This window comes from Pleurodeles waltl, chromosome 3_1 (genome assembly GCF_031143425.1).
Source record: "Pleurodeles waltl isolate 20211129_DDA chromosome 3_1, aPleWal1.hap1.20221129, whole genome shotgun sequence".
NCBI classification, from domain to species: domain Eukaryota; kingdom Metazoa; phylum Chordata; class Amphibia; order Caudata; family Salamandridae; genus Pleurodeles; species Pleurodeles waltl.
The window spans coordinates 1,683,441,285-1,683,462,323 of NC_090440.1; the positions used below are offsets into that span (position 1 = coordinate 1,683,441,285).

The 21,039-nt window shown below is 43.2% G+C and overlaps 1 protein-coding gene across 1 annotated transcript in view; it reads left to right on the plus strand.

Moving 5' to 3' along the window:
- The window catches only part of ITGA4 (integrin subunit alpha 4), a 365,777-nt gene that overhangs the window by 210,293 nt on the left and 134,445 nt on the right, over positions 1-21,039 (plus strand). The window contains exons 12-14 of the mRNA XM_069225453.1: positions 4,036-4,126; positions 16,487-16,532; positions 18,531-18,685. Of these exons, the coding sequence (XP_069081554.1) occupies positions 4,036-4,126; positions 16,487-16,532; positions 18,531-18,685 (292 nt within the window). The remainder of the gene's footprint in view (positions 1-4,035; positions 4,127-16,486; positions 16,533-18,530; positions 18,686-21,039) is intronic.

A 21,039-nucleotide genomic window follows, 5' to 3' on the forward strand; every position in this document is an offset into this window, starting at 1 on the left:
TCAACATCTGACCTATGTGCTCTACAAATCATCAAATTCATCTACTGGTAAAGCCTCAATACTACCAACCCCTACAACACTGTCCGTTCTGGAATCTTCAAGCATCACTCAATGAAAAAACTCCCTCTCAAATCTCAAACTGTGCAGCACTGGTCAACCACTATCACTGCTTTTCAATTTTGATTCTCCACTGTTTGCCATGTTTGACACAACTGTAACTTTATTTCACCTAGATTTCATTGTTTCAGACCAATTTTGGTTTTCCTTCAATGTAGCTGCCCAACAATATTCTCTCATAGTGCTATGCTCGTGCTCTTCCCACTCTCCGTTTCTTGTGGTAGTTAGCTATGGGGGAAACGTATTTACCTTTCTTCTCCAGATGGATGGATTTAAACTTTTTAAAGCTGAATACCAATAAAATGGAGGTTATTTTCTTCAACCAGATGTTTGGCGGCCAGCCTAATTGAATCCAGCCCCATAACTGGCCTCTTTGGCCAGAACTTTGGGGATCCGGTTTGACTCTGAGCTCTTTTTCACCTCCTAGAGCAAGCAGATCTCTTCAATCTACTTCCTGAAGCTTAGATCAGTCAGGAACCTGTTACATCTACTCCCAGCTGAGATCTGAAAAGCTGTAATCCAAGCTTAAGTGCCATCGCGTTTGGATTACGCAAACAACCTTTTTTGGGTCTCCCCACCTTTCTGATCCACAGGTTACAGATTCTACAGAATGAGGCTGATCCGATGGGTCCTTTTCCACCATCCTACCTCACCACATCTGAAGCAGATACATTGGCTTTGGTGGCAAAAAGAATCAAGTTCAAATCTCTGACCTTGACATTCAGAGCCCTTATAGGCAAGGGTCCTTGATATTTGGGAAACATACTGGGTCCAGTACCAACAGGAGAGATTGCTGAGATCTAACCACCTCTGACTTATGCATATTCCCAGGTTTTTTAAAGTCCATCAGGTTAGCAGATCTTTCTCAGTATTGACTGCTAAGCTTTGGAACACCCTTCCAATTAACCGCCACATGACCAAGTCACAGCACTGTTTCATAAAAGAATTTTAAAAAACTGACTCTTTGACCAAATCTAGATTTAATTAGCCTGCTTTACTCTCAGTTGCTTTGCTTTAAGTGGCGGAATGATTCTCCTGAAGCAGCCGTATGCTGCTTAAATGCTGTTGATTGATTGCTTCTCCCTGTGCACCATCACAACTATCAGATCCTCTTTAAGCATCTCATGGCACTTCTTTAATCCTTCAGAACCAGCATTATCTACACTCTATCCTCTACTGACTCCAAGAGTATCTCATCATCCTTTACTCTCCCTCCAGACTCTGCCCTGCTCTCATCCATGAACACTACACTTGCAGTGTGTGCGTCCACTTGCATAGTGATTTGTCACTATCAACACTATCAACATTATGTACCAAAGCATCGTCTTCTGTCCACTGTCATCTCTTCAATTTCAGAAAGATTTACCCTGATTTTACTTTTCACTTAGCCATAACTAAATGCACTAGTTGTCTGCAAGCTTCAGTGCTACAACAGCCTCTCCGCTTGACCTGTCCCTATACTAGCTCTTCTTTGAAAAACACCTCAACTTGGTCTCCACATGCTGTGTTCATCCTGTTATGCTCTATGCTTCCTATCTCTTTTCTTACACGGAGTACATTAGCAATGAATGTAGCAAAGAACCTTATGAAAGTACATTTTCTTATCCTTTCCATCCATCAATAGTCTTGTATTCCTAGGTGGAACAGCCACCATCTGCTGAGTCATCAATCCACTAGCTCTGATTCCAATGACTTGCCTACACTCCTTCACAATTTATATACTTTTGCTCCCTTCCTCCTTAACACCACCTTGAATCCCCATTGGTAGAGTTCTAATAACTCTTTCTAAGTAGCACTTTGTATCTCAGTTTCATCTTAAAGCACTTTGAATAAAATATGTTAGTATTTTCCTTGATATCAAGTTATATATGTGGTTATTTGCAAAGTAAATGCCATTAACACATGAGCTGTGGTTGTCTCGTCAGGTGCAAACACTGTATACCTAAATTAACCCTATACATTATTCCACCTAAAAAAAAGAAGCCAAAACCATTTAATGTATTGTTACAAAATTAATGCCGTGCTTCCCATGCCACTGGATTCAAGCTAGCCTGGCTGATGAGGGGTGAAACCCCAAAACCGGTCCCAGGATGCTTGTTTCCAGTCCAGGGAAGACCTGGCCTGGCAGTTCAGGCTGGACTGTTCCCATGGGGAACTGGGTCAAGACTGATTTGCATATGGCTGGGTCCAAACTGGAATGGCATGGGCAGCAAAATAAATGATGGATTTAGGCCCAGATCTCTGTACTAGGGGTGAATGTTTGACATTGTTCAGCATTCCGTCCATCACTTGTTCTTTTTCATTTGTCGCCCTAAGTGGGAAGGGTATGCCCAGACGTGGGTCCCGTGCTTCCCATGCCACTGGATTCAAGCTAGCCTTGCTGATGAGGGGCGAAACCCCGAAACCAGTCCCAGGATGCTTGTTTCCAGTCCAGGCAAGACCTGGCCTGGCAGTTCGGGCTGGACTGTTCCCATGGGGAACAGGGTCAAGACTGATTTGCATATGGCTGGGTCCAAACTGGAATGGCATGGGCAGCAAAAAAACTATGGATTTAGGCCCAGATCTCTGTACTGGGGGTGAATGTTTGACATTGTTCAGCATTCCGTCCATCACTTGTTCTTTTTGCATTTGTCGCCCTAAGTGGGAAGGGCTGATGAGGGGTGAAACCCCGAAACCGGTCCCAGGATGCTTGTTTCCAGTCCAGGGAAGACCTGGCCTGGCAGTTCGGGCTGGACTGTTCCCATGAGGGAAAAGGGTCAAGACTGATTTGCATATGGCTGGGTCCAAACTGGAATGGCATAGGCAGCAAACAAACTATGGATTTAGGCCCAGATCTCTGTACTGGGGGTGAATGTTTGACATTGTTCAGCATACCGTCCATTACTTGTTCTTTTTGCATTTGTCACCCTAAGTGGGAAGGGTATGCCCAGACGTGGGTCCCGTGCTTCCCATGCCACTGGATTCAAGCTAGCCTGGCTGATGAGGGGTGAAACCCCAAAACCGGTCCCAGGATGCTTGTTTCCAGTCCAGGGAAGACCTGGCCTGGCAGTTCAGGCTGGACTGTTCCCATGGGGAACTGGGTCAAGACTGATTTGCATATGGCTGGGTCCAACTGCAATAGCAAAAAAACAATGGATTTAGGCCCAGATCTCTGTACTGGGGGTGAATGTTTGACATTATTCAGCATTCCGTCCATCACTTGTTCTTTTTGCGGCTGTCATAACATCAGCATCATTTTCACATTTGGTCTATGCATATATTGCCCTTGAGTAAGAAGAAAGTAGGAATTTTGATAATAACAACTTTCCTGCTATCAACCTGAAAGCACAGCAGCCACTGATTCATTTACTCCTTGTCCCTTTTCTTCTCACTTTATTGCAAATTTATCACATGAGTACTGTATTGTCGCTTATTGACCTTTGTATCATCCATGCTTAGTCCTTATGGTTTTAATATGGAATGTATTTTCAGTTTTAAGTTGTTGGACTATTCATGGTGTTACGTGCCTCTTTAATGATTCATTGGATAGGGCTACAATTCCTATGTCCCTTAACATTTAATATTGTTAAGAAATTACCCCAAAAGAACAACTGTTCTTCATTATAGTACTTATTACTCTCCGGTTCCTATTGGTATAGGGGTGCCCCTGCTTGTTTGAGTTTCAGCTAACACCTGGTCACACAACACAGCAGCCAGCTTCACAATACTTTAAATAATGTTTTCTAAATGTATAACTTGGCCAGTTGCTTCTATTGATTTGCCAAACAGCAGAGTTGCCTGCAAGGCATTTGCAAAGCAAGACCGATTTAGCTTTGCCAATGCTTTCTTAAAATTGTATGTTACATTGCTCCGTAGTTGGAATGTAAAATGTTTAATTATTAATTTGTTTAATCTTCTGCTTTTTCCTTAATATTTCAGAGAATACAGGGACATACAATTAGCAGTACTCTGAGAATGTTTGGGCAATCCATTTCTGGTGGCATTGATGCAGATGGGAATGGATATTCAGGTGAATAAAACAATGTTATTTTCTCATTTTGGCAACCCTTCCCTTGGGACCCGACTTTGGTATAACATTGATGGTAGTTTACTTAAGTTGAAGGGCAAACATCATCAATAATAATGGCCATGTATTCTTTAGGAATGCTGCCCTTAAGAACTGATTTTGATCAATGTAGCTATACCGCGTTTAGTTGGACAAAGCTGTACATTCTGATTTTAAAGGTATAAGCATGCAACCCCTGATACAGTGGTGTGTAATTACAAAACAGTGGAGTCCAGCAATCCTTTGAACATAAATGCAGCCAATGCAAACACTGGGTGAGAGTAAAAAAAAAAGCCTTTTGACCTTGGCCAAGTAGAGTTGGCATCATGTCTACTCCTCAGACCTTGCACAAGGTTAGGTAGAAGTTGTCCCTTTCTTTTAGAATCACCCTTCACCCATGAGCAAAGCAGAAAAAGGAGAGGCAACACTTCATTCCTGCCTTTGGACAAGATGGGGTCGTAGGGGTATTGGAGGGAGTCCACGGAGAAAGCGGATTTATTGGTGCACACATGACCTCACTCTTGAACAAGGTGGCAGTAGTTCTTAAAATACAGTTCCCCAGAGGGTTGCGGGAGACTACCCCTGCCCTTAGGCAAGAGGTGTGGGTAATACCCATGCCCTGGTCACAGTCATTATTGCAAGGTATTTCAGTTTCAGTTAAAACACAACATGTTCATACTAAAACTAAATTAGTCCAGAAAACAACACCAACGCAGTTACAAGAAGAGAGACAGAGACAGAGGCAGGATCAGGAACACAGAGAGAGAGGTACGCTGTGCATATTATTATTTTTATGTGAACTTTGTTTTGCATGATAAGGGCTTATGATTTGTGTGGGAGTTAAGGTTGAGTTTGTATGGTGGATGGGAAATGACATGAAGGTAGTGGCTTTCAATTGTAAGTTTATTATCGTTGGGATTTAAGTTTTAGTGGTTGTGTTGCTGTTGAAAGATGAGACTGAAGGTGTATCTCAACTTTTGAATTGAATATCATGTTATGTTTTGTGGTGTTTCCTATGTTAGTTTATTAGTCAACTTTAACTTCCTTTTAAGGGAAAATAGATATACATTCACTGAAAAAAACATAAGTTACAGGGACGTTGTAGAGAGGCTCACATTTTAAACGCACAAAACCATAGAAATTCACCTGTGATAATTAGTTATTTCAAGTAACTGTAACTCAAACCTCTGCCATGCACAGATATCTTATCAGTAACTTTACTGCAGATATTACAGTGACATTATCAATGATGTTATCGAAGATGTCATGAGTGCTGTAATATGTGGGGTAATTAGCAGAGCACCTTAGCGTGCCAATTTTAGTTACTTGAAATAACTCTAACAGGTGAATTTCTATGATTTTGTACATTTCAAATGTGAGCCTAAATATAATGTCCCTGTAACCTTAGTTTTTTTCCAGTGAATTTAAATATTTTTTTTATTCTATTTCCTAACTATAATGTCCTTGTAACCTTTGTTTTTTTTAGTGAATGTCTATGTTTTAAAGTACATTTAATTACAATACGATACTCAAACCACCCCCGCGCACCGCCTTGGGCGGTGCGTGGCAGCAGTTGGCTGCAGGCCCCCTCAGCCAACCCCTATAAAAACCCAACCCTGTGCTGAGCACTGCCTTTGACTGTGTGCAACATGCTTTGGTAGCAGGGCCTGGCCCTGCAGCCAACCTCTATAACCACCCAACCCAGCACTGCGCACAGACTTCGGCCATGCACAGAAGGGTTTGGCCGCAGAGCCTGACATGCAGCCAAACCCTCTAACAGTCCAACCCCCTGCTACGGACAAACCCCTATAACATCCCAACCTTGCACCAAGCACAGCCTTTGGCATGTGCAGAGGGGTTGGCTGCAGGGCCCGCCTGCTGTCAGTCCCTGCGGCCAACACCCCTAACCACCCATCCCCATGCTGCACATGACCTTGTGCCTATGGGCAGTGAGAGTTGGCCACAGATCCAAATGGCCCCCCTCTCTGGCTGACTTTGGCCCTGGGGACCCCATACCCTAGGGCCCAGCCTAAACATTCAATTTTTTAGAGGGGGGGGCTGCGCAGCTTCCCTCCCCAGGGCTGATCTCGGCCGTGGGGACACCAGCCATGTGACCTGACCCCCCACCAGGGCACCCAGTCACAATGTTGGGGACCGCAGGGGGGATCTGAAGGCCCCTGTGGCCCCAGCCAGCTCCCCACCTCCTGTGGGAGGTGGCATTGTTGTCACAGAGAAGGATCTGCTAAAGTAATGTTTCCTCTGTTTCCTGCCTGCGTCTCCCCGGACAGGGAAACAGAGAAAACCTCTGTCACAGCGAGGGAGAGCTGTTTAACAGCTCTCTATCACTGCGAGCAAAATGTTTGCTCTGACTTTGTAGGAGCTGTCAAAGCTCCCTCCAAGTCACAGCAAACAGCTATGTGCTGTGGTTGGGCTCCCCGGGACACAGCAGAAGCTGGTCCTGAGGGGTGGTGGTCCCCTAGGCCATCTGTGGCACCTCAAGGGGGGCTGCGTGACCCCCCTCCAAGGTAAATAGCCCAGTGGAGGTGTTGGTCCCTGGGACCAGGGGTCCGCAATTTACCCCTTAACTTTTTTTAATATAGCCCCAAGGAGGTGGCGGTCCTTGGAGCTGCTGAGGGGGGCGGGCAGCCCCCTGCTTTTAACTGTAAAATGTGCCCTGGGAAGATGGCAGTCCCTGGGACTGTGGGGGGGCAGCGCATCCTCTCCCCCATGTATATCAATAGAAGTTGTGCCCTGGGGAGATGACGGTCCCCAAGGCTGCAGTAGGGGCAGGGCGGTCCTCCTTCATTGGATGAAGCATTGTGCCCTAGGGAGGTGGCGGTCCCCAGGGCTGCAGGGTTCGGGGCTGGGCAGCATCTCCAATTTAAAATGTCAATGCCCTGCAACCTGACCCACTCGGGGGCTTCAATGAAACAAACACGGGAGCTTGCTTTTTTAGCCCTGGCAAGGTCCCTCTGGGACCGAAGCACCAGACCTAAGGGGTCAGGTTGACTCTAACCTGGCCCCTTTTCTTATTTTATTTTTTTTACTTTTTTTGTGGGACTCAGCTGAAGCAAATATAGCTTGGAAGTTGTGTCATTATTGGCAAGCTTCTTGAAAAATGAATTCAAAAACTCTGTTGCAGCCCTTGTGAACAGGAACTATTGATAGTTGTAAGTCTGCTATTGTAAATCATTTATAACCAGCAGCATGCCCAACAATGAATTTTTGTACATGACCGTCTTCGTCAAGTTGAATATTGAACACTCGCTATTACGTAAAGTGCCCTTGTGCAATAGGTACAAAGAATATACTTCAGAGTAACATAGTGTATGGGCCTGCAGTCTTGGAATTATGTAGTACCTGTAGGTCAAGTATCATACCATAGTAACATATACTCGCAGTGCATATCTGATTATTAACTAATACATCCAAATCACATGCACCTTCAGAAAATTAATTAAATATCTCTGAAATCACACCCCAGTGGGAATCTTGAATACTAAAACCGATCTGAGGTACAATTTTATATAGGCACGCTCTGGATCGCTAGAGAACACATTTACTCTAAAGTTAGGTCATGTCTCATACCATACCACATGCTCGCAAATTCATATGTAGTTGCTGTGTAATATATGCAAATCACATGGTTTGACCTTTTGAGTCATATACAACTGTGGATGACATCCAGGTGTGAACTCCAGTCACTCCCATGGCTGTATTGTGGGGCTATCAGATTTGGAGTAGCTTCTGATGTGACAAACTGCTTTATTGAGGGTGGGTAGGGCAGAGGAGATGGCACGTCAATAGGAAGCAGACCACAAGACAAAGTTCAAAGGCTCAGACAGACCATAAATCACATCTGCTGTTTGGAAATGTAATATAGGAAGGAGAGCTTGTGTCAACTGCCAAGAAGCCAGTTAGGCTTTGTGAGGAGGAAAAGTGATTCAAACCTGTCTGTGACGAGAATTGGGGGTTAAGGCCTGTCAGTCTCCCAGCTAGGAGAGGCAACATTACTCAGGGAAAATAAAAGACCACCTGCCTCTGGAGCACCAGTGCCTGCCTGCTTGCCTAGTTCAATGTGCCCTGGGAGGAAGAGGAGATCGCTGGAGGAAGCGAGGTCCAGTGGAGGATCCTGGCAAATGGATCCCTGTAGCAAAGTGTGAGAAGAGGACTTCCATGCTGCTAGGGCTGTTGCCCATGTATGATTAGAAAGTCGGCAACCACGTATGCCAGAGAAGGTTGCCCTGAGGTTAACCATGCCAGTCAGGTGGTCACCCATGTATGGTGTTTAAGTTTTGACCACATATACTGGGAGAGGAGGACTGGCATGACATTAGTTGTGTCACTTGGGCTGTTGCCTGTGTGTGTTTGGAGAGTCGGTAAACTCTTTTGCCAAGAGGCACTGCTGTGAAAAATAACTTGCTTCTGTGCTGATTGGGCCTTTGCCTAAACACGAATTAGGAATAGTGACCCAGTATGCTGGAGAGGGCCACCGGGTAGCACAATGATCTTAATCTGGTTGATGCTGCCTTCGAGAGGAGAGGTCCCCATTGTGACCAGTGCATGCCTGAGGATCAGAGCCAGAAGTTGTTGAATCCCTCCCTCAGCCACCTGTGGGAATGGGCAAAGGACACTTACCGTAGCACTGGAGGTGCACTGAGGACACCTGCAGCTGCCCCTGCAGAGCCATGAGTGTTACTCATCCAAGGCAGCCGGTGCAACCTTTCGGGTGAGATGCTCTTAGATACTCTGGTCGTGCAATCACTGTGGTGTGGGTAAGACCGGTCGAAGGGCCGAAGGCCTCCGGGGGAACTTGTCTGCCGGATAGCACCAGGTACAGGAACACTTTTGAATTTTCTAAAAGAGATGGAATGGGACTCCTGAGACTCAGACTACTAGTAGGGCCTAACCTCAAAGTCCACTATAGTGAATGGGAAATAACCACTACCACTAGTGAGAGGGAAGAGCCACCTATTGCACACTAGAGCCCTGACCTAAGGGGGCTGTGTGCATAGTTTGTGTTTGGTGTAGTTCACTTTATGTTTGCATATAAATATTACTTTTGTCATAGACGACATTATTTGACTGGACAATCATTTATTGCTGCTATTGAAAGTACTTTTAGTTGTGAGTCTGTGTTTACTGCACCCCACAGTACCTACTACCCCCTGGGAAGCCTTAGACTGCTCTATTTCTGAGAGGCAAGTGCCAAAGGGATACCTGGCCTAGTTGCTCAGGACCCATTGTAGGTTAGGCCCTGAGACATATGGAATAAAAGGCCTCAACACGCATTGTTGAGCCCAATGGCTCCTGCGTGCCCCCTAGTCCTCTGAACGGGGTTCTGACAATGATCATCTCCCCCTTGATCAAGCAACATTGAAAAAGATATTTCCAGTAACTGCATGCAATCAACACTTAAATTCTTCCCAATGGCTATAGCGGCCTCTCTCCAGGGACTTTTGTCAATACTGCATTTGCTTTCCTCAGACTCCAACATTCAGGGGATGCTTGACGTTGGAGGAACTTGGCTCAGACACACTGACTCCTCCAGTTTTTACAGCACAATTTATTACAGATTTAGATTAGTCACTTCAGGTGAGATTGGTTCCTGTGTTCACATTCTATCCCTCCTAGTTCTATCTCTCCTAGCTTTGCTAAATTATTTACTCTGCTACCTTGTTTGGGGTGGGGAATTCCCACAGTGCTCAGCATACTGTCATCTGTGCTCTCATGCTTCTGGGGGCAGTCTCGTCCCTTTATATAATGCAACACTGATCTTTCTGTGTAATCGGGGTCCTCTGGACACTGTTGCTACGGCCCTCTCTTTATTCCCTTTATGCTAATGGCTGAGAGACTACGTTGTCACTGTTTGTTTTCCCTTCACCTTTCCTTGGTTGGGTAGTAATGTTCCTTTTTGTTTGAATTTGATGGCTGATCATGTTAAATAGTCCAATGGTAGCATCCATTCAGGTTATGGTCGCTGCCTACATTGTTACACTGCTCACCACTCATCACGCTCTGCTGCCTTAGAAGAGGCACATACACTTCCCGGACCACTTGCCCCCAGTTCTTTTGTTGCCATAGTTCGCTGAAATCTATAATTTAATTACATGGAATGTCAAGTGAATGAACGCTCTGCAAAAGCAATATAAGGTACATGTGGCAGTGCTCCTTTGGAAGGCACATATAGCCCTTTTACAGGAAATGCATTTAACAGCCATGGAGGTGTACAAACTGCAATCCACATGTAGGGGACAGGTGATTGGTTCGGGGTACTCTGCTTTCGTGGTGCTGTGCATTAGAGCTGGATTGTCATTCAGAACAGATAGGGTACATGTGGGTACTGATGTCTGTTGTCTACTTGTCAGGGGCTTCCTTAATGATAGCCCATTATTCCTGAATGTCATTTACACATCCCACACAGACCAATCGGCCCTTTAGTTCCACATAACTACTACCATGGCGGATTGGCCTTGTGCTCCCTGGATATTTGGAGGGGATTTCAACCCAGTCCTCGACACTCACCTTGATCAACTGACACCTCAAGTTCCTCACTCCTCTGTGGTGCTTAATACCATTTGTCTTCACCATTGACTGACCCACTGACTCTTGGATGACACGTGGCACCTTAAATACCTGTCTCACCATGAATTTTCCTTTTGTTCCCCAGTCCACACATTACATTCAAGCCTAGACACATTAGTTGGTTCTTTACCTGTCCATACCTCTTAACATTATCATCCCCGGGCCTTGTCTGACCATAATCCCCTAACTATAGAGATGGCTTGGGGGGGGGGGTCTACCGTCCCCAATTCCCATGTGAAAGCTTTCAGCACAATGCTAGGGGACAAAGGGGCATATTTATACTCTTTTTGCGCAAAATGTGCATCAATGTTTGGTACGCAAATTCAGCCGACACTTAACTCCATATTTATATTTTGATGTTAGGCACGTCTAACGCCAAATATAGGAGTTTGCAACATTTTTTGGATGAGTGAACCTACCTTGCATCAATAAAGTGCCCATTCAAAAAATTGTGCTCTCCCCATAGCTCCATATTTATCCCCCCATGCTAAAATGATGTACAGATGAGAAGCGGGGCTAAATAATGGTGCTAAGCTTGCTTAGCACCATTATGTAACGCCTGGGTCAGACCAGGCGTTAGGGGACCTGTGGAGCCATTTCCAGTATATATATATATACTGACCTAAAGCCGGCCCTGGCCACTCCCACCCGCCTAGCATCATTTTAGTCGACGCTAGCCTAAGCTGAGTGCTGGCTTGCGCCATTCCATTAATTTGGCACCCGGATGGCGTTCAGGAATGGCGCAAGCCGGCACTATACTTTTTGATGCAAAACTGCGTTCCCGCATTTTTGCACCAAAAAGTATAAATTCGGGCCATAGTCTTTTGCCATACATTGTTCAAACACATCGATTCCTTCTTTCAGGAAAATACTAGATACTTTTCTTCTCTATTGATTGAGTGGGAAGCTTCTAAAATGGTCACAGGAGGGCTGTGAATCAAGACCACAGTGGGAGTTTGCAGAGTGCATAAACAAGATGTCAGAAGCCTCCATTTTACAGGCAGAAGAGGTTGTTGTAACCTCCATGAATAAACTGGATGATTTTCAGGTGCAAAAATAGAGTTGCTGCTATGACTATTCCACTCACATTACCAAGACCCATAAAGAAGGTAATAAACCTAGCTGCCTATTGGTGTGGTTGTTTACTCCTCACTATGTTGACTCCACCCTACTCACCATCTCACTTGTCATCTTTCTCTTTTCAGGGCACATCGCCTATTCCCAACTGGCAATTATTTGTACTTTTCATGCTGACTATAGAGCTGTTTACGCACCCCCACCAACTATGTCAGATGCAGGGTTTGACAGTTTTGTTGCTGGTATCCCCCCTCCCCTGCCTCTTTGAGGAGGCGCGGATAACCCTAGTCAATTGTATAACTCAAGAGATTAGCTCCCTTTTAAAGGACTTACCCAGTGGAAAGGTCCCAGGAACTGATGGCCTGCCAGCCCAGTTCTATGCCCAGTTCACCCATACACTGGCCCCTAAATTAGAGGTACTCTACCAAGCCATTTACACAATGGGTTCCCACTCCCATCTCTTGACACTGTCCTTCTTTCTACCTGGTTGAAAACTCACAAAGATCTGATGGACCTTGCGGCGTACCACCCATTATCCACTTTAAACACTGACTATAACATGCTAACTAAAATCCTGGCCTGTGGCCTACTTCCGGTATTGCTGGATATAGTTCACGAAGATCAGACAGGCTTCGTTTTAGGCTGTAATACCTCTTGTAACCTCAACTGACTATGAAACATTAAAAGTGAGTCTGCTACTCAATTCCATGATGCAGTCTGCATTGCATTGAACCTAGAGAAGGCTTTTGATTCCTTACATAGGATTATATGCACAAAGTGGTGCACTTTTTTGGCATAGGCCCCCGCTGGAGTAAGTGGATACAGATGCTGTATTCCACTCCTACAGCTCTAGTGAAAACTGGCATATGAATCTCAGCTTCATGGCCCTTGTGTAGAGACACCAAGGAGGGCTGCCCTCTGTCTCTGCTATTATTTTCCGTGGCTATGGAGTCTTTGGTGGCCCGCCTCCATCCTTATATAGCAGACTGCGGGATACCACTCAGTGATCAGACCACTTGATATCATTATACATGGATGATATCCTGTTGTACGTCTGAGATGCGAACATTGACATCCATCATTGCACAGGTACTTTGCGACTATCTTGGGCTTTAAGGTGAACTGAGCTAAATCTTGTATTTTTCCTCTTTACCGATCCTGCACACTCCCTCTCCAACTGCAGCTGGACCCCAGCCTACCAATAGAAAAGGTCACTTTTCAATGTCTTGGAATCAACCATTCTCTGGAAGACCTGCGGGATGTTAACTTGGGCAAAGCAGTGCGAGTGCTCTGCTCACAAATAACTTTCTGGGCATCTCTACCGCTTTCAGTAGTTATGAGGGTACCCTTGGTGAAGATAAGGGTCATCCCCATTGTCTTTACTGTTTTACCATCCTTCCCCACCTTAACCCCATTCCTTCTTTAAACAATTGGATTCTACCCTGATCAACTTTCTTTGGGGCCCTAGATGACGCAGAGTATCTCTCACTACTTTGAAACTTCTGGTGTAGGTGGGCATAATAGCCCTCCCAGATTTCAAACATTATTACCTAGCAGCACAGGCTGCAGTGGGTGGCCCATTGGCTCTCTGGCCCTCCGTTTATGAGGCAGGATTATCAAGGGCGGGTTTTCAAGATTGATCATTATATTACCTTCTGTTTCCCAAAACTCGTTTGGACTTTCAGGCTGCAGGTCTTCTCTGCATTGCAACATCCTGTTTGGGTTGACCAATGCGTGCCCCCCCTCCCCATTTATCCACACTATCCCTCTGGTGGTTTTACCGATCAAAAGAGGCTGCTTGAAATCAGGACATCTAAGACTGTGGCATACAGTGGGACTTTCCATAATAGGCGATTTATTTCTTAATGGTGAATTGATATATTTTCCCACATTGAAGGCAGATCATAACTTTCCACCTGGACAATTTCTCATCTCTGAATGAATTAAACAGACCCTCTTCACCCTCTTTTGCATACGCCCTGAGCAACCGCCAATGCACAAAGTTTACCAGACAGTCCACATGGTAGGTACCTGGGGTAAGCTTATCAGATGATTCTACAGGGCCTTCTTGCAACAGGTTGAAAAATCCCAGGCTCCTTTCTGAACTGTCTGAAAGATAGACTTAGACAAAACATTTCAGGACTCAGACTGGTCTAAAAAACTAGAATTTCCTTATAAGGTATCCCACTTTAATATTCTGAAGAGGGCTTCCCTTACACAGACTAAGAGCAATAAAATCTTTCCAGGCTCAGCTGCAAGATGTCCCTGATGCTCACTTCCAGATGCAGACTTTCTTCACAGGTTGTGGGCCTGCCCCTTATTCTTGACTTACTGGGACAGAATACTGCGAACATTAAACGCTGTTACAGGCCTCTCTATATCAAACTCGCCTCGGAGGGTACTGTGGGGTCCCTTCTCTCACCCTGCTGTACAGAGGCCTGCAGTTACATCCCTGGCTATTACCTTTGCCATGGCTTAAAGATCACAATGCAATGGAAACAAGTCTATGCCCCTAGTTTAGCTACCTGGGCCCAATCATTGATCACGTAGGGTAGGCTACATACGAAAGATTGGGTGGGCCCAATATTTCATATCCTAGGTTTGTGAAATGTTCTTGGAGCAATTTACGGTCAATGTCAAAGTTGATATCCACCCACCATGAAATGGCCCAAATGTACATGTAGACTTTTTTTTTTTTAAACAATTTTATTAGCTTTTCAGGTTATACATTACAAGTCAGTTATGTTATTATTGAACACATCATACAACAGATTTTACATCGCCCAGGAGGCAACATTATACATATGCTTCAGTGGCAAGACAGAAGTTACACCGCCAATGCATCCTCTAACAGGTGGTAATTTACATTTTCTGGGGACCCTGAAGCAACCTTTTGCAGATTTTATTTGTGTTTTAAAGATTGCTAAATCTATTTCTCACCCATTGCTTAAATACTCATGAAGTTGAGAATGCAAAGGATATTGACTTGTCAAACACTCCCTGTTAGACTATGCAATACTTTGATCTTTTCTCCCTGTATTCTTGACTGTACATGAATTGGCAACCAAATCAGCTGTGTTAGAAAAATGTGTTACTTCAACTGTGATATAAGCAATATGGTCGGATGTACCAGAGAGTTTGCAATAAAACAACCATTTAAAGTGCTCATCTGAATGTCCTAAAAGATTTTATCAAGGGCTCTGTCAGGAAAAGAGTGACATGTCACAGCATATTTTGCCTCGTTAGCAGACAGATAAAAAAATCAGCATTACCAAGTGAAGGGAACGAGATTTGCTACTATTCAGTATAATAGTCTTACACGTTTTGAGTTTTGAACTGCATCCAACAACCCAACCTGAGTGGTGGCCTCTTGATTTTTCTTAATTGCTATACTAAAAAAGCAACAACCCAGGGAATGAAGATGGGCTCCAATAGCCTCATTTATGACAGGAGCACCAACACACACTTAGACGGCATTTTGTGAACATTAGAAGATTCCAGCCATAGATTCAAATTGTGTTTATTCCAAGACAAAAAGCCATTTGTTGAGCCCTTCCAATAGAGTAAGTTCTCTGTCCTAGCCCTTCATTGGATACCCATAACCAAAACTTGAATTGAAGTCCAAAAAGCAGTATGTAACCCATTTTTCATCTTGAACAGCTTGCTGTTTAGATACTTCTGTTAACTACTTTTGTAAGTGGCTGGATCTGAGGCCTATTATCAAATAATAGGCAAGCGGGGGAGACTCCGTAATGGTTATTCAACAAAAGTACAAATGTAGGCACATTTAGCGATAACCCATTTAGATTCTATGTTTTAATAAAGGGCCAGGTAGTCCTCCTTGGCAGCTGCTAAATTTTCTCCCTAAAGACAAATCGGTAATAATCTACACTCTCTTCCACAATATCTTTCAAAAGAGACTCATGGTGGAAGTTTTTGAGAGCTATCTACTCCTCATTATTATAGTACGGTAAAGAAATTGAACGGTGTGAATGTGCCATAATAGAGTAGTATTGTTCAAAACAGCAAATTATTTTTTGTTCAGACTAGGGGAATAAATTGCACCTGGTTATTACTTAGAACCGAGAAACTGCTTTATCGTCTGCCTTTTTGCTGGCTATCTAGAGATTTTCTGGATGGATTTGAAAAGGGGCCAAGATATTGACCAGATGTGTTAGTCAACTTACTCTATTCAAAGACCACTGGTTTTGAGTCTTGGTCCCATCTGGAAGCATTATTTATAAATAAACACATGAGGGTATACAAATACAGAAGAAATGTATTTTATTAAAAATACCAACAAAAGAGTTAATATTTTAGAATTAACACATTTTTTTCAGAACTGTTACTAAAATAAGTTTGCAACCATCAGCCATATAGTCTTCTTTATAAGGTTGTTGGAAGAGAGGGTTAATCGGTGACCTGCAAAGAGGGAGCTGTAACTTTGACAGATGATAAATGTTCTGTAGGCAATCGTATAATCAGTTTGGTATGTTTTTTCAGCATAATCTAGTGAGATTTGAAATATTGTATTAAAAGTGTGTGATGCAGAACAAAAAGGGTCAAGCCCTAAAATTCCTACTGTTGACAACAACCTAAGAATGTTCTCACACTGTAAAGGAATGCACTTATTGTATCATGCATATTTATGTTCACCAACAGATGTAGCAGTTGGGGCGTTCCTGTCTGATTCTGCTGTGCTTCTAAGGTGAGGTGCTTGAGCACATCGTGATTTTGAGTTTATTACAAAGAAATGTATCCAAGAAGGTTTGAAATGCGACTGTAAAATCTGCAATTTTCAAGCGCCAAATTGAGAAATATTAAAATGCTTGTGTGCTTGAATAGATAAAAACGCATTTTACATGATAACAAAACACCTATAAATGCAACCTTTAAGCAACATGATCCAAAGCAAATGATAGGACTCTAATTTCCATTTTGGCCACATGGATTGGTCAGGGTAGTGTAGTACTTAATTGATTTGCATCTTTTCTCTGGCTGAAGTTATTGGAGCCCAGTGAATTAATCAAGATCAGCTATCTGTTTGTGCACTAGGGATGTGCCCATAGGGTTCCGTACCTATAGGGATTTAGTGGGAGTTCCTTGAGCTGCGAAGTCTCTTTTCATCAGGACGCTGATGACACTCAAATCTGTCTCCAAGCATCATTGCTATCTGATACCATCAGAAGAGTAGAGTCTTCCAGATTGGGGTCAGGATGAAAGTAACTTAACACTCAACCCCATTGACATAGAAAATCAATGTATTGCTTTTGGGAAATAGGCACGGCTGTCTATCTTAAAAGAAAAAGGTGTTGTATCAGCTGTGATTGAATCTGTTTGCCGTTTGACCACACTGAAGTACAATTTAAGTGTATTCTTCTAATGAATTAATTTAGTCCGTGCATGTGCATTTTCTTCGGTTGAAAACAATCATAAAATATGAGCAGAATCTTTTATTAGCTGACACTTTTTTTTACTTGGTTATACTTCGATATTACTTGCCAATCCTATAAGTCCAAAAGGCGTATTGCTCTTCCCATGTCACTCGTACCAATAAAGATACTGTGCATGTCACCTTTAGGAGTGGGTGCATATTTAATATGCCTACATAGTCTTAGGGGAGGGATTGGGGGGGTTGGACTTTGTGCCATCATCCAAATTTTCCACATTTCTCAGGAGGCATAGTAAAAAAAGAAAAAAAAGAAACACTGGTATGTACCATGACACCCTGGGACAGGGACATCGCTTGAGCAGGAAATCATGGGCTGAAAGCTCCATCCTCCTGTGGACAGTGGTAACAGATGCAGATTGGGTTGCAGCAGGGACAGGGAGCTGGCCAGTTAATGTAGGCATGGTGTCCTCAGCATGGATCAACAAGGACAGCTGGCTGTTAAACTTGCTGCTGCGAAAGTAAGGGGCCCTAGTAGAGTAGGTCAATAACTGCTGAATGATACCAGCCTCTGCACTGCTCTGAGTTGGCTCTCATCAAAGCAAGTACCGTTACGGAGTGCCAAAAATGGACACTTGCGTTGATCCTCCTTTTTTATTCAAACTTCAAGAGCTATACATTTCATGAAGATCCAGAAGTTTATCAAAAATAGCAAGACAGTGAGCCAGCGGACTTTGCAAGCCCCTTTCACGGTAAAGCAAGGAATCCCAGTTGCAATGATGCAAATAGTTTTCCCGGGCACAACTGCATCAACCTTTTTGAATGTAAAGTGAACCCTTGTTAAGCTAATTCCAGACTATATTGTTCGGAATTTCATTTTTTCTAGGCAGTATACAGGCATACTCCTGGATAAAGGAAGAGAGAAAATAACATATAATGAATCCATTGACGTTTTATACAGGTTATCACATCAAACAAACAAGAATACATTGAAAATGATCCTAAACGTAGCCGTAATTATCAAATTCCAACAGGCAATGCACTGATGGTCAATATCTTAATTCACTGTGACGTTGCAAATGGAGACATACATAGAATCAATCTGTGTTCTAACACGTGTATATTGTTGTATTGTAAACCTATCAATAACATACTTGTGGTTTGATTAAAAGTCTGCATATGATCATAATGGTTATCAATATTAATCAACTATAATTTCTGAAGTCAAGGTTTTGTTTTACTTTTAATATTAATTATTTTATTTCACCTGAGAACTTTGAAAAGTATTACAATAAATTGTGTCTACTTTGTTCATAGGACCAGAGCAGTGGTGGCTGTTGAAGCATCTCTAAACCTTTCAAGTTCAGTAAATCGAACAAATTTCAATTGTATCGAGAATGGGCGCCCAGCAGTTTGTTTGAATATCACGATTTGCTTCAGTTTTAAAGCACAAGCCATCCCTGGCTACATAGGTATGCTGAAATGGTTATGTGATACTATTTGTAATATGCTGTTATATCTCAGTTCTTCAAACATCTGACAGCTTTATAACTAGGTCCGGTCACTGACTCAGATAATTCCCTCGAAGACCCTTCCTCAGAGCCGTTCGATTGTCTCTATGCACTGGGAGGTCTGTGCTTAAACCAGCTAGTTAAGCCATTCTACAAGAACTGAATTGTCTCCATTCCCCAGCCCACGAAAAAAATAGAAGGAAATTGTGCATGATATTTATTTTTAGATTCACTTTGAACATTATGCCCTAGAGCTGTAGTTTTGATGAGAAGGCCTGGTATCTGTCTTGCATTAATGCTTTTCTATGTGGAAATTTGCCCAAATATAGTATGTCCATTCTTCTGTCCTACTTTTGCCCCATTTCTTTATTATTTCCTTCTTTAGCCTAATATTTCATTTTCTAACCTTTACTTTGTATGCCATGCAAGTATGTTTGTTTTAGCACTAAGGGCTAGATGTATCAAAAGGTTTTACCCATTCTGTGTCTATGGGAAAATGTTTTAGTACATATGGCCTTAATTCTTTTATTTGCGACAAACGTACTGACTGCAACTTGCAAGATACTGGGGCCACATTAACAAACGCATACGATTTTACGTTTATCTTTTTCCTTTTACAGTAAAGACACCCAAGTACCATGCAATTATGGGATGAACCCAGCAGAATGAAAAAGTACCACATCGGATTATTTTTTCCAGTTCTAAAAGCACACAAAATTCGCCACCCCATGCATTTTCACGGCGTATATTACCACCTGCTCTGTGCAGGTGGTAATATATGTGTGGGCCTGTGGGTGCTTTTGGAGGTCGAGGTAGGCAGCTGGGAAGGTACTGGAGGGAAGGAGAGCTTTTTCTAGCAGTGGGTCCGGTGTCTCTTAACATAAGTAATCATTAGTCACAATACCACAATGGGGCTAATCGATGTACCCTAAACAGTTACCTATAAACACTTGTCACTTGGGGATGTGCTTGATGCATCACTCAAATGTGATGATTGATGAGTTACTTAAACTAGGTGGCCATATTGCTCTTCCAACTTGTCACGTGAAATGTGTCGACACTGACCATTGGATGGTTGTTATGCTGTCTGGGCGTGACATCAAGTAGTGTAAGCAAAAATGTAACAAATCCGGCTGCAAGAGTCCAGTCCTTTCGATATAATCAGTGTGATATGGTGTTTTGGTATGTCCTTATGTTCAAGTGGCAGAAGGAAGCTTTGAGGAGTTTCCTTCTCTCCGAAAGAAAGGCAAGGCACACTCAAACGGGCACCGGTGTTTTAATGTACTATGAGAAGAAACAGCAGGTTGCTTTGAGGCAAGCATACTTCCACTTTTGCGGCAGAGTTGTAGAATTTTAAGTTTGGTTTCCCATGATATGAGCAGCATTAGGTATTGTTGTGGTGCCAGTTTTTCATAGCTTGCCACTATGAACTTACTGTGCTGTTTTGACTGCAGGGTTTGGTGACTGGAGTTTAACTTAATTGTCTTCTCGAGGAGAGAGTTGAAACTTATGTAATAGATATTAAGGTTCCAAGTTAGAGCCATTTCTAGATTGTTTAGTGTTGCTGGAATGGCTAAGGTCCTAGGGTTGGACTTGGAAGGAGCACGTTCTTGTCAGAAATGATATTTAAAGGTCCCATTCTCTGCTTTGTGTAATTTAAACAAAAGTTTTAGTAGTGTGGCATTTTGGGGAAATGATTGCCCCATGAGTTCTACACGAACTTAGGCATCTCTTTCAAAATTGGGAAGCCTAAAGATGGATTTGTACTGCCTGGATAGTACCTGATTAGGCCGATCTAGTGAATGTGCCAGGTAATGCTTCGATACCCTGAGTTACGATAGAAAGTATTTATCGTCTCCAACTCTGAACAGATCTGTTAAAGAGGCTCCTGCAAGATGACTTGACTTTTTTATGAGCAAAAATAATACGTGTTGCTTTGATTGAAAGTTATCCCACATGTTGCTTGTGGTAGACTGAGGCAAAAAAGTCTACCCCCCGAGTATTTATTGGAATTTTACCTGGAGAATGGTGTAGATTCTATTTTCCACGTTTTGACTTGAATCAATCACCTTCTTGTGGAAGTGATGACTTATGTTGTCTCCTCATTGATTTCCATGGTGTTATTTCTACAGTAGTTTTCAAGCTTGTTTAGAGAGTGCTTGAGGTCTCTGGTTGAGTAGTCAAGTAAGGCAGGGTCATCAGCATATTGCAGGACACATAATCGCTGACGATTTACTTCTGGCTTAAATGCCTTTTGGTTCGTGAGTGATGGCTTCACGTCAGCGATGAACAGGTAGAGGAAGATAGGGGCAAAG